Source organism: Emydura macquarii, unplaced genomic scaffold, assembly GCF_026122565.2.
Source record: "Emydura macquarii macquarii isolate MOO-44397 ecotype Brisbane River unplaced genomic scaffold, CSIRO-AGI_Emac_v2 contig_3220, whole genome shotgun sequence".
Classification (NCBI taxonomy): Eukaryota; Metazoa; Chordata; order Testudines; family Chelidae; genus Emydura; species Emydura macquarii.
The window spans coordinates 10,924,171-10,938,549 of NW_027133357.1; the positions used below are offsets into that span (position 1 = coordinate 10,924,171).

General features: G+C 44.4%; 1 protein-coding gene across 1 annotated transcript; it reads right to left on the reverse strand.

Moving 5' to 3' along the window:
* Positions 1–7,665: 7,665 nt before the first annotated feature.
* IL10 (interleukin 10) lies at positions 7,666–12,794 on the reverse strand. The gene is made up of 5 exons (XM_067531689.1): positions 12,636–12,794; positions 11,531–11,593; positions 10,825–10,977; positions 9,219–9,284; positions 7,666–7,758 (listed from the first exon to the last, which is right to left on the reverse strand). Exons 1-5 carry the CDS (start codon positions 12,792–12,794, stop codon positions 7,666–7,668), a joined length of 534 nt encoding a protein of 177 aa, XP_067387790.1.
* Positions 12,795–14,379: the final 1,585 nt, after the last annotated feature.

Consider the following 14,379-nt stretch of genomic DNA (forward strand, 5'->3'; position numbering starts at 1 on the left):
CCAGGCCCAGGCACTACGTAAGTCCTCAGACCTTTCGTCTGCTCTGATTTAAAAAGCACTTTTGAAACCTGTGTTGTTTAATCAGTGCAAACGCCTTGGGCCAGACCCTCTTATTTCAGCGCACGGGCTCTATTTTTCTGCTATGCTTCAGTCGTTCCTTCAAAGTGAGGACACACGTGGTGTGTCGGCCTCTTGCAGACCCAGTGCGCCGGGGTGAATTTCGCCCCGCTGAGCAATGTGGTGAGAGGGATGATGGAGCAGCTGGCATGTTTATCTTTGCGGTGACACCTCGTGAGTGTTTGACTAATAGAAGGTGGTTTTCAGCCTGTCCTTCGCTTCTACTACAGCTTTCACTCCAAGCATCCCCTGCCCAACAGCTGCCCCATTCAGTGATTCATCTGCTGCATCTCAGCCACTCACTTCACCATGAAAGTCCCAGCCTGGCGTGACGGCGCAATTGTGCAAGTCTGTACTTTGTTGTTGTTGCTTTAGATGGACTGTCCCTACCCTCTGGGCCTCTTGGCACAGGGCTGGCTCATTGCTTGCTCGACCACATTGATCTGTAGGAAGCATGCAGCTGAAGCCACAGACTGAGCGTGATATGTGAAATGAGTGTCAGCTGGGTACGTAAGAAAAGAGTGACAACTCTCAGTAGTGTCTCAGCATTAGTGTCCATTGGGAGGCAGAGGCAGGCACGTTGTCTTGTGAGTCACACCGTTATTGGAGTCAGAAAGGACTTCTCCCGGGGTTGTCTGTCTAGTGCTGGCTGCATTATGGCAGACTGGATTTTGCTACTTAGTCTGTCATTCATGGGGACGTCTTCTAGCCTGGTGGGTGAGCCCATGCCTTGCTTGGTAGATTGTTCCAGTATCACATTGTGAACCTCTTGGAGCACAGTGTCTTCCCAAATCGCTTGAACTATGCATTTAGGTTTGCAAAACTAGAACAAATGTTCAAACCCTTTCCCCCTACTATTTAAATCCAGTCCCTGCCCCCCCTCCCACACCCAGGTGATTCAACTGGGCCCAACTCTGCAGTCCTTCGTCCTTCAATGGGAGTTTTGCCTGGGTGAGGGCAGCAGGGTTTGGCCCAGTATGTATACAACAGAGGACAGAAGGGGTTTAAGCATTTCAAGTGTAATTCAGGCCATTTGGCGGAGCTGCAATGGCTAAAATGTAGTGAATGAATTGGAGCTAGCTCACTGTGTCAGGAAGTTCAGCATGCACTGGGTTAGTTGTCAGAAAGAAGATACCCAGCAAAGAAACCATATTCTATGTGGGAAGAAATAGAAAACCACAACTTCTTATTTGTGTATCATTTGGCCAGGGGTTACTGTAACATGGGAATGCAGGTGAAGAGTGCCAGGAACTTCATTTGCACACAATGATGCAGCATATTAGATGCAATTATTATGAGTATTTATTATTTCTAGTGCACCACTACCTACTGGTCCCATCAGAGACCAACCCATGGTCTATGCACTGAACAGAAATAATAAAAAGCCAGTCCCTGCCACAAAGAGCAGTCAGTTTATACGAATAATGAGACACCACCAATGATGGATACAACAAATGAATGTGGAAGAGGTAAGCAGTGAAACCAGTCTGCTTAGCTGAGTACGTGACAATGTCAGCACACCCCTTGCCTAACCATTGTACAGGAAGGATCCAGTGAAGATGGAGGGCCCTCTGCTGGCATGGCGTTCAGGCTGTGCAATGTTTGTTCTGGACCTGTGCGGGAATTGAGATGTTCATTTTCCTTTTGTCTTTCCAGAGCCTGCACTTCTGTCAGCAGATACACTGTGGAGCAGTGGGTGTTACTGTAACCAGAGCGAAAAGGCAGCAGAAAAGCAGACAGAGCTTCCCCTGGCATCCCAGGCACCCACCCCACCCACCAGCACCCGTGCTCTGAAGGTGCCTATTGTTCCGTTTAGAGTCGGGAGCTCTCCCTGGGGTGTGTGGCACAAACCTGTCGAGACCTATGCTCAGCTGTCCAGTGCACCTTTTGCTGTAGGGATCATCAAACCAAGTCAGATGAGCTGGCCCTGAATCCTTTAGCACTGTCTCTACATAGAACTAGCTCAAAGCTTCTTACCAGTTTGATAAATAGCCTCTTCTTCTCCTCTTCAGCCCGTCCCTTCTCCTCCCAGCAGGCCTTGAGCATTCTTGTTCATCATTAGTACTACCGGGGCACCAGCTGCCCCAACCCAAATCACAGCCCCAGGGTGCTAGGCACCAGACACGCAGACAGATGGCCCCGGCCTCAAAGACCTGACAGCCCGAGAGAGCTGGCCAGAATGTTTTCAGACTACGCGGTGTTCCCTCAAAGCTGAACCATTTCATGGAAACGCAGCAATTCTGATGACCTTTTCAACAGTCAAGTTTCTGCGGTTCAGGGTGGACTCTCCTGTCGCTTGGAGAGAGACCGGAATTGAAAACATGATTCTTTGGATCCAATAAAGGACGTTTTGACATGATTCTGTTTCACAAAAATGTTCAGAAAAAGGCTTTCTTTGGGTTCCAGCGGGGAATGCAAACAGATTTCCAAACTCCATTGCTGTTGTGGAATGGAACTGTTGTTCTCCAAGCCAGCTCTGCAATCGAACTATCCAAGACAGACCCGAAGGAGGAAGTGTTGTGTCTCATTTCACAGATGGGAAACTGAGGCATAGAGAGACTAAGTAACTCCTAAATTCACAGACAGACTCTTTGACAGAGCCAGGAATTGTGAATCCAGGTCTCCTGCATCCCAGTTGAACAACTTTAACCCTAAGGTCACCCTTCTTCTCCATCAGCTCCTGCCCTGGCTTTATGCTGCCATTGCAAATTTGACCTAGATAGCATGCTCACGGCCAGCACTGCAATTGCAGTTGCGTGCCATGCTGGGAGATGGTTTGTTTTCCTCTCCACCATTCTCGGCATGTGTAAGCGGCACCTTGTGGGTCAAAGGGCTTGTCCACGTTTGGAGCCCGGAAGCTCTGTGGGAACCGCGGAACTGTAATCCGCATCCAACGCATGAAGCGGCTCTCAGATCAAGACAAAGATTGGGTGAGAGGAAGGCGAGACAAAAGGAAGGTTAGAAGGTGCTTGTGCTGTGATTCTGGTTTGATGTAGGTGTTGTGAGTCATGTGGATGCCTTCTAATGGTGCTTTAATTATGTCAGCTTTGTAGCCTGCCCTGTAAGCGGCACAAGCCATCCTGAACTAGCCTGCCCTCAAAGGGATAGCCACAATGGGGGCACAGTACCCACCTCAAACAGGGAGGTCACTGCCCCCCTCCTCCACAAGGAAAAGCTTCTTTCAGTAGCATTTCCTCTGCCCGAATGCCAGTGCAAGGACTTTTTCTTGCATTTCAGTAATACCAACCCTGAAATCTTCTGCAGATAATGCACGTGCACACATGCGTGTTTATGTTTACCAAATGTGTGTGTATAATATATTTCAATCATCCCCGCATCCTGGATCTAAACACCTTCTGCAACTTGGGAACAACGTTGGCATGTGGATCTTGCTCTCAGCTTCTCCATTTTGTGGCTAGGGTTCATCTCTCATCATCTAGCCAGCCTGCCAGTTGGCTTCCTTACCTGGGAATCCAGCCATTGAAATGTTTCCATTTCTTTCTGCACTGAGTGGCTCCTGTAGCATCAGGTAACTGGAGATCTTTTTTTATCTGTACAGCAAGAGGCATCCCGTCTGCTTCCTTCCTTTGGTTACTTTAACCATAGTGACTGAGTCTTACTGAAAAACTGACCACAGAGGAGCTGACAAAAGCTTTCTTCTCTTTGCAGAGGACAGAATATACAGTGCATGCAACATTCAAGAGAATCCACCAGTATCTCTATCAGCCCCAGGCTACTGTTCTGCAGATTCCTCCTACAAACCGTTAACACGGGTTAAATGTAAATGTTTGTTGTTGCTATTAATTTAAACAAAAATATCAGTGGATCCAAGTCAGGTTGCAAAAGCCTTAATGTGCCCGTAGGCTGGAGTGGGAAGGAAAACTGAAACCACATTTGAGAACCATCAGAATGTACCAGAGACCAAGAGGATTAATTTATGGCTCAGTCCTACTCTCCAGTACCCCACAGTGCCCTAGGACTGGGTGTCCACACCCGTGGCTCAGTCAACGCCTCTCGCACGTCAATATCCCTGTAATATCTCTGGCTCGTCAAATACTGGATCGTGCCACACTTCTGATTACTCTGTCGTTGCATCTTAAAAGTGGTGTGCAAAGCCTCTTGATTCTCCTTAGCACAAGCTGCCAACACTGCTACTTTGCAGAGTGGTGTTGCAGAGTAGAGCCGTGCCAAATAGGGGTTATGAGGAACATATGCTGTGCTTTGTGTCGGGGGTTACCTTTTCTGTGATAAGAATCCAGATTTCCAATGGGTGAAAAACAGGTGCACTAACCTACTGCTCTCCCTGGTCCCTGAATAGGGACAGGTTACATAACGGGATGTGTGTCAAAAAAAGGAAGCAGGATAGCAACATCTGTCAGGAACAAAGCTAAAGGAGTAGGAAATAAGGGAGTTAACTACAGGAGGTGCCGTAGCGCAAGGTGCACTTCAGTTGTACAGACCACCCCGGTGTCGTGTTAGTATGAAAATGAGTATTTGACAAAGATGCTAGCATTACGCCCAAAACAGAGCTTTTATTAAAATATCTACCTAGCCAAATTCTGTGCAGCCACAGTGACCTGTAACCCTATTGATGCCTGGATAGAACACCACAGAAGGCATCTCGTTGCTTTCAAATATTTTCATGTTTAAAAAAAAAAAAAAAACGGTCTGAAGCATTGCGCACTTAAAAACAAGAAGCCTTATGCCCAGTGAAAGTGACTGGAAACTGAGAGTGAAACTGAGTGGCCTGCTGAGTGACATCCATAAATAACTGAGCTTAAATGGTGGAATGCAGAATGGACAGGCCGAGTTCTAATCAGGATTTATTAGTAACACAGGTAAAGAACATTCCCATCTGTCTGTGTACATGTATTCTTTATGGTTCGATGTTGAGAAGACATGATGATGGATGTAGCTTTGTAAATGAGATAAACCGTAAGAGTTGTCAATATTGTTTATACTGGGCTAGTGCCCAGAGACTGCAGCTGCAATCAGGACTGCATTGTGCTTGGTGCTGTACAAACATACTAAAAGATGTTCCTGGTCCCAAAGAGTTTACAGTCTATTTAGACAGGGCAAACAAAGGAAGTCCCTGTTTTACAGATGAAGAACAGTAGATTAGATCCCACCTCCAGTCACTGGAATTTAATCACGTGCCTATAATTAAATACCTATTTGAGTGCTGAGCACATGCTTAAAGGGTTTCCTGAATCAGGGCCTAATTGACCTGGCCAAGAAGGACCTGCATTTGACGGTGTTTCTTTAATCACCATGTTAATTCAGGGGTGAGCCACGTGTGAGCAATGGCTACTAAAAAGGCTCTGCAAAGGGATTCATCCCTTTATGTCCACACTGAGTCACACTGATTCAGACTGCCCCAGCAGATCCCTCTGCATGGGGGGAGGGGAGGGACAGACTATCTATGACCGTGGATCCTAATGTGAACTGCTCAAGGAAGACTGAATGTTGTTTACAACACCAAAAAAGTGCCGTTCCTCTAGCCGGTGGGCAATATTTCCCATTGATTACCATGTTAATAAATTGAAAGAAGAAAACAGATCAGAGCTCTATTAGAAAACATAAAAGATTTATTTTTACATAGACATAAAAATAGATGAAAATTCTGCAGACAGGCGCATGAACACACCAACAGAACCTTAAGCAAAGGCTCTGCCCCTCCGAACAGCAATGCGTCTTGTGGAACAGAAATTGCCGTTGGCTCGAGGGAACTTTCTGAGTCTGGCTGCTGTCGCTGTAATTCACTTGTCCAGTTCACAGCCCTGCTATATCGCTCAAGCCAAAGGGAGCTTTGCTGGGATAAGGCGTGCAGAGTTGGCTTGACAGGAGTTGAATGAAAAAGGAGCAGACTTTTGCAGAAGCCTGATTGAAATTGACACTGTTTACACCAAAGCCTGCCCTTTCTTAGAGTCGGTGCCTAAGTCAGCATGACTTTTAGCTCTTTGAGCTGCAGAACAGCAGTGACGCAGCTGGGCTGGTTACTTCTGTTGTATAACCAGCTTCACTGTACCACATTCCTGGGACAGGGACACAACCCCGACCCTCTGGCATTATCTCGGAAAGTACAAGCTAAGTATAAATCTTCTTATTTCTTTTCTTAATGGTAACTTACAAAGTACAGTACAATGAATGACAAACTGACAGCGTTTCATTACAGTGGAGCATCTTCGGACTTCTAAATATTAGAACCCAGCTCCCAAATGTTATTGCATTTCACTCTGTTATTCTCTGCATATTAAGCACCTAAGTCCACGAAACAAGGGGGAATCGAATACTGAAATGCAGAGAATAGTGACTCTCTTGGTATGTAGAACCAAGACTGACTGTAACATTTCTAGTGTAGCACTTGCCTATTGCAGCTCCTGGTTCAAGAAGTCAAGCGAAGCAAACTATTGCCAGTGTTATGTGCAGTTTCATGCATTTGAATGCAAATAACCAAATCCACCTTAAAATGGTGGGTAATTAAATTATCCCCTCACCCCTAACCAATCAGTGGGTTAATCCCAGTCAAAGACTGAAGGTTAAGACACTAAGGCCTGACTTTCAAAGGTGCTGTGCACCTGCTACTCCAATTTGGCTTCAAGAGCAGCTGTGGATGTCCCCAGCAGCTTTGAAAGTCAGCTGATTAAATGGCTCGTAGCAGATACAAGTTAAGTTCTATTAGAACTAAAGTATTTCATTCCAAATACTATTTTTTTTTCTTATGATAGTGAGCTAAGATATAAATAACTGAGGTCAGGTTGATCAGAGTCTGTTGTTACGTCATCCCCGGGAGATCCTAGAGAATTTAAGGTTTTGAATGTAAACCCTCCCCCACCAAATTTCATTTCATGGAAAGATGACCTAGAGACTTTTCAGGAAAGAAAAAGCCCTCTGTTTTAGCTCTGATTAACTGGCTATTTTAAGGTGGGGAAATTTTGATGCTAGAGAATAGGCTAGTTCCCTTTCTGAATTGCAGAACAGAGACCGTGACAGGGCCATGCCTACAGATGTTTAGCTCACGGACTAGGGCTCTGATTCAGCAAAGCCCTTAAACACGTGCTTAACCATAAGCATGTGAGTATAGGTGCTTTGCTGGATTCGGGGCCTAGAAGTGCTAGCTCTCCATTAGATGGACCCTGACTTCAGTGGAATTATGCCAGGGATGAGTCTGGCTCATTAGCTACTCCCTCCAGATTATTTCCTGAAATATAAATTGGGGTATTTCCAAGCAAAGTATAAAAATAGCACAATCATACATACACACAATGTACAAATATCAAACAATAAATAGTTTTAAAATGACATAGTTTTTTCCTATTTAAAAAAAATAAGACATCTGTAAACGAAAACAATGAGGTATTGGAGGTAATAAATACTTAACCCTGTAGGTGCAATATGATTTTTTAAAAATACAGCATTAATACTATTCAGCCATAACCCTTGGCCCAAACAATAGGGTTATTCTATGTCTTGTGTTTGGAGAGTCTTACGTTACTTTTATAAAACAGCAGTTTCCTTGTTGTGAAAGATGCAGAACTTTTGGGGGTTTCACTTTCTTATCTTCATCCTCAAGTATTCTTCAATGTAGTCAATGAATATGTCAAATTCTCCCATTGCCTTATAGAGTCCTTTTTCTTGTAGCTGGGGGGGGGAAGAAAATAGGTTATTTCACATGAATTCATTTACACATGAGTAGTTAAGTGTCTAATAAATTACAAGATAATTTAATTTAAAGCATGATAAGCCTCGATGCGTAATTCATAGAGTGCATGGAAATGTTGCTCAGATTCTCATTAAACCACAAACATTGAATCATAGCTAACTCACAAGTGACAAGAGAATTGCTGTGTAGTTGAGAAGCAGTTGCTTAAGCGTAATCAGAATGTCAACTGGTTTATTTGTAGACATAGCTGAAATTTGTAGGAGAAGAAATAACATAGGAGATGACTTCCTGAGGTCCCTTCCAACCCTAATCTTCTATGAGTCTATGATAGCTTTTATGGTGTATTTCTCTTTCTCTGATTGGGTGAATGTAATATTTAGGATCAATTTCCAATGGGAATGCTTGGGTTGAAGAATTCAAAATTGGCTTCCCACAGGGAGTCTGCTTTACTTGCTTAAAATACTTTCATTTGACAGAATATTCAGGGACAAGCAACACAAATAATGCGAACACACTCAAAGCAAACTCTTTGTGATTTCGGGGGGAAAACTGCAGGGTTTTTTTTATGCTACATTCACCCAGCTGCAATAGGAATCATAATGCCAGCTTTTGGACAACGTGAACTGATAAACTTTGTGGTTGTATAATATACCCGACAGATGTTTGTCTAGATAATATGCAGCATGTGTACACGCTCTAATTCCCTGTCTACCATGTAAGCGGTTTTCCTGCAGTTGCTCCCGTTAGTGCAGCTATATATCTGTCTGACACTGCCCTGTTACATAATATCTGAGTGCTCCACAATCTTGGGTATACTTGTTCTTGCGAAACCCCTGCGGGGTAGGGAAGTGCTGTTAGCACCATTGTTCAGAGGCAGAATCAAGGCCCAGAGAATGCCAGAGGTCATACAGGGAGTCTGTGATAAAGCAACGTATATCCAATGTCCCGGGCTGGACCATCAAAGCTTAGAAGGTTGAGCGTTCAGGATCAGTTAAGGTTCAGCAGCCACTATCGCTTTTGATACGTCTCTGCCTTTCATCTGAAAAGACTCGCCCTCTTGCATGTGAAAGAGTGGCGGTGGGAATGTAGCAGGCGGCTTGAGCGGGCCAGTGTTATGGCGCTGCTGCATTTCTGGTCCCAATCCAGGCCAGAAGTGCAAAAGTAAATGAGCCAAACATTTTGGAACCTTGAACAAAAAAAGGGGATTCATGGACTGGGTTATTTATTTATTAACCCTCACTTTTATGAGAGCCTGCACTGACATTCCCCTGGCCCCCATGCTTCTTTTTTTTGCCACTTCCTCATGTTTTAAGTATGCCAACCACAAAGTTTTTCAATAAGGGTCTGATGCTGTTTCAACTGAAGTCACTCCATTGACTTGAATGGGCTGAGGGGTTGCTCCCTAAGGACATGGTTAGCAATGGGACAGGAGAATTACCTTATTGTATGTTTCCTTGATCTGCTCTATTGTTCGGCTCCTGTTCTCGCAGAAGAAGAATCTGTGCTGTGAAGGGAAGCAATAAGGGATTTTTAATACAAAACGGCCTTCCTTTGCGGTACAGCTTACTGCACTGTGCCACGGCGTGGCACTCTGGATGTTATGGACAGGCTGCCCCAGGCCAACTAGTGCACAAAGGAGTATTTCTGGAAATACGGTGTGTGCCAGGGAAACTATTACCGAGTCCTCTTCATCCCCGCTCCTCCTACCACTGCAGCCCTTCAGCTACCCGGCCCCAGTCTCCCCACAAGTCCGTGCTTTCCTCCTTTCTGCCAGATTTCCCTCTTCCCTCAGCCTTTTCCCTCTTACTCCAAAATTCCCATTATCTCCCCCCTGCCAGCTGTGCGTGCCCCTCAAAACTAAGCCATTGTGATAGATCCAAATGGAATACATTAACAGATATTTATACTAAGGGGGACTAGCCCCGTGTCCCCCTTGCTAGGCTGTTGTGTCCTTTCTCCCTCCCTTCAGCCATCCCTGGTCTTTTTTTAGTTTGTGAGCTCTTTGGAGCAGGAACTGTAGCTACTTTGTACAGTGTCCTTCCCAAAGGAGCCTTGATCCACATTGGGACCTCCAGATGCTACCCCTATGCAAGTAACAATATCCATTATGTTCCCCTCAGCACCGTCTCTCGAGGAGTCTAGGAACCAGGTCAGCAAATAGTCCGGGTGATGTCCTCTCTGGGAGGGTTCACCCTCCCCTTTGCTGAATTGCTTGCTCACTAGCTGAGTCATTTCACTACCAGATGTCAAAGTCAGGACACCACAGCCAGGCAGTTCCAGGACTGAGGCTGCATTCCGCTTGAGCTCTGCCTTCCCAGACTGTGTGAGAGCAGCTCCTTTCAGGTAAGGGCTTCAAAAGGAACCCTTGTTCATTCATCCCTAATCAGTGTTTGTTACAGGGCCACTGGCTGGCATTGAAAGATAAATAAATTGTTTCTAAAACTTTGCAACTGAATCTCGATTCTATAAATCATAGATTCCTAGATAGCAGGAGCCAGCAGAGACCGCTTGGGTCACGAGTCAGACATTTCCCAGCTGCAGTCTCTATCTGTGTGTGTCAATCGGTCCATGCCGGACTATATACAGTGAGGAGTAACATTTTGCCTCCCTTTTATGTACTGACAAAGAGGTCAGTCCCCTGAGTCCAGCGGGGCTGTGTGTCTAATGTGCCTGTCACTGTGCGACCTACACTGACGTCCGTGGCAAAGCTCTCAGACTGAAGGTGGCTTGGCAAAACGTTAGTAGGACTTTCCCCCTAGGACACCACCCTTGGCTTCTTGTTGAGTCACTGCACTGGTCTAAGTGACATAGGAGGTCTGTGATGGAGCAGGGGATTGAACATTCGCATTCCCCTCCCTTCACTGTGGGCCTGTTCTGCAGCCCCTCTGGCTCTTGCAGCACAGAACTGTCAAGAAGCTCTCCATCGAGAAGCTGCAGAGGTTTCGTGCTGCCGCTTTGCTCGGGATACATGGGTGGAGATCAGCCTGTGTTCTGCTCCCCGAGGAGCTGGCAAGTGCCCTGCGAAAGGAAGCTCCGGTACTCACACAGCGCGTCAGTGTCCTTCTCAGCTGCAGCAGCATATTGCCAATAGAGTCCACGCTCCGCTTGTTGCCTTCGCTGTCGTTGAGCGCCTTTGGTAAGACTTCAGCCATGTAAAACCAGATCATCTCGGACACCGACTGGCAGCCCAAATAACCCTGCAGGAAGAGGAGTGAGCCTCATTAATGGCACTCCGCCACAAATGGAGGAAACGTCATCAACAGCTGTCAGAATCAGTCATTCAGGTGTCCTCACTGGCTAGCGGTTTGGTTCTAGAGGTTATGCTATGGAGGTAAAAGCTCTCGCACCTTATACAGTGCTTTCCACAATGCTGTACTGCCATCCTGTGAGGCTGGTAAATAAGCATTTTTACCCCCGCTTTACAGATGGAGAAACAGATGTAGAGAGGTGACGCTATTTGCCCAAGCCCACAGACAGCATCAGCATCTTGGGAAGCCCAGAGTTCCTGGCTCCCAGTCCTGTGTTCTGACCACTAGACCATACCAAGCATGAAAACAGAAGCAGGGAGTGACTATCTTGGACAGATGTCCGATGGGCAAAGATACAATGAAGCCAGTTTTCATAGATATAATATTCTTATCGTACTACCAGTTTTAAAACCACCCTAAGCTTTGCATAGTACTTCAAGCTGGCTCCGTTAGAATGGAATTAGCTGAGAATTAGATTCACCGTGCACAACAAAGTTCTCACCTTAAAATCTTTCAGTAAATCCTCCTTGAGCAATAAGATGTCAAGTTCATCATCTTTGGCTTGCTGTAAAAGTATGCAATGGAAATGTCAGTTTTACCAAGGTAGGCAGCCTACAATATCTTCATTTCTACAGTATAAAAGTACTTCAGTTCATAAGACTGTTGGGTTTGCTCGACTGTGTGTGTCGTCGTCTTAAAGAAACACTGGAAACAAAAGCATCTGAGCATACAGAATTTATATATATCACACAATAACATTCAGATGCTGATATTGTCTCACCTTTGTCACTCCTGTGCAACTAATTTGAAGTCAAAAGAAGACAAGAAGTCTTAAATCCTATATACCTACCATCTGTCATGTTAATTTGGCTAATAATACACACACAGTACCATTATTCAGGGATCTAACCTAGATGGATGATATCTCATTTTATTAGTGCATAATGCCATTAATTTAAATTGCAATTTAGATGCATTCAAGGCAATATTGGTACTAATACAATTACAAATGCTATGCATCCCTTTTTGCATGACTACTTTGCTCAGCTGTCAGCAAGACCGTTCCAGTACATCTCCCACTACAAAGGTTTAATGCCACCCTACCAACCTATCCGCACACAGCATTCCCATGCAGGAGAGGGAAATAGGCACTACGTTCTCTAGACGGAATAACTTCTTTCTGACTTCGGTTGTAGCTTATTGTTTGTTCTTTATCACAACTTTAAAGCCGTGGTGAAATATTACCATCTCATCCATCATTAACTTCAATGGAGTTGCACCCACTTACACCAGAGTTAAATTTATCCCTGTCAGTAAAGGAATCATTTTAAAAGCAATCTCGAAAAAAATTAAAATGAACTAAAATTCATTGTGAAAGCTGCTGCTTTTTCTGTAAATTGCAACTGCACATTTTCTCTCCCCTTAGTGAGTGATGAAACTAAACGACTTATTTCACTCACAGCTGTGAATGCAAGACACGGTGTGCCTACATCGAAATCTTTTCTGCCCCAAGAAACCTGCCTCTCCTGTGTGTGGGCATGCCAAATCACGGAATGTGCAAAAGCAGTAGTCAGAAGGAGCCAGGCTTTGAAAGGTGTCATACTCACAAAATAATCTTTAATTTCATTAAATGCAATCCGCAGATGTTTGAGCTCCATAGGCAGGCGATGAGCAAGGTGCACGCAGCTTTCTTCTGTGAGCTGACAGCTGGCATGTTTGATGCTGGCAAGCAGGGCTAGGAAAATGAGTGCTGTGAAAAGTTTCATTTCTCAGCTGAGTTTCTTTCTTGTGGTCCAGTTATTAGTTCAGTTTCATGAGGCAAAAAGCCAGATCTGAATGCCTTCACCTTGATGGACCTCCTGATTTTATACTCTCCAAACATGCTCTCCATTTCCTGGGGTTTTAAAACATTCATTAAAACCAAATGTCGATAGTTTCCCGTCAAAAGGCTTCCTGTGCTCTGGCACCCCTCCCCTTCTCTCTACACACCCCCATCAAATTGTTTGTGTTAGACGCTGCATTTTTTTTACGTAGCTTGCTTTTTCTGGTAAATTTGTGGCTAAAGAGGAAAGCTGTTGATGAAATGTGAACATGAAAAGGTGCAGTAGGGAGTACACTTCTGCATTCTCATGGGTATTTTCAATTTTTAAATGGAAAGTCTGTGGACGGAGGGGGAAATATTTCAATTTTTAAATCTCTGTAATGCGCTTACCTAATTTAGAACTTTTTTCTGGGTCATCAAATGTCATTTTAATGGCTTTTGAGCCTTTTGAACAGGTAACTAATTCACCCTTTATAACCAAGAAGTATGAATTTCCATTTCCATGTCCTGTCAATGTGCAAATAAACCTTTTATCAATAAATAAATAAAAAGTTCTTATGAGGAAATAAATAAAATCTTATCTAGGATTTATGGAAATCAGTACAGAGCAATTAAAAAAAAAAATCCCTTGGGATTTTTCACGGAAAATGTATGTTAGCACTCATGTCCTGGCTAAATTCCAACTTTTGTAGTGATTGCAACCTGCTAAAACTCCCCTTTCATCATTCAAAGACACTATCCAGTTTGTTTCAGCTGTACAGAATATTCTTTATAGTAACCTTCTTCTCTTCTTTACACCATCTTTTGTGTAGAATACCGGTGCATTGTTAAATAGCTGCCACATTCTCTTACAGGTGATTGCATGGCATGGATGTCTGGAATAATTCCTGTGTCTTTATTACACGTAGGCTGACAACATGCAGTAATATTCTCCTCTTGGATTCAACTGGGCTCTTGGTGTATGCTCAGATAACACAGTGATGTGCACCTCGTAAACAGGTGTAATAGTCATTTTAGTAGTAGTATCATCATCTGAGTTTAGGGTCTGATCCCATGCCAACTGAAGTCAATGGAAATCTTCCTACTGACTTCCAATCAACAGGCATTGGCTCAGATCCCTAATCTTCACATACAATTCCCAAAGTCTATGTAAGTGCAGAATTTGTAAGGGAGAACTGCAGTGGGGGTCAGAGAAGAGAATCTGATCACAGTTTGTAAAGAGCTTCTGGGTGAAAGGGGCTTATAAATACCAACTATTCCCATTAATCTTTTTAATTTTTCAGTTTTCCCTTTTCTGATCTTTAAAATAAGGATGTTCCTCCTATCTTTAGGGTATTTCATTTTCAGCCGCCCAATTTTTAGTTTCTTTATTGCTTTTTGCACAAAAGAGGGAAGCCATTGAACCTGTGTAACATTCATCTCTTCCAGACTTTCGAGCAAAAATTGTGGGAGGTGTGTGCAGTTTATTTGTAATGGGTCTGGACCAGAATCCCAGTTACTAACCCCCCCCCCCACCCCCTTGGGAGCTG

Coding starts and splice junctions, on each gene's coding strand:
- IL10 (XM_067531689.1), bottom strand. CDS start 12,794: ATGAAACTTTTCACAGCACTCATTTTCCTAGCCCTGCTTGCCAGCATC. Junction 11,594..12,635: donor ATGAAATTAAAGATTATTTT/GTGAGTATGACA, acceptor ATACTTTTACAG/CAAGCCAAAGATGATGAACT. Junction 9,285..10,824: donor GAAGGACACTGACGCGCTGT/GTGAGTACCGGA, acceptor TTCCCTTCACAG/CACAGATTCTTCTTCTGCGA.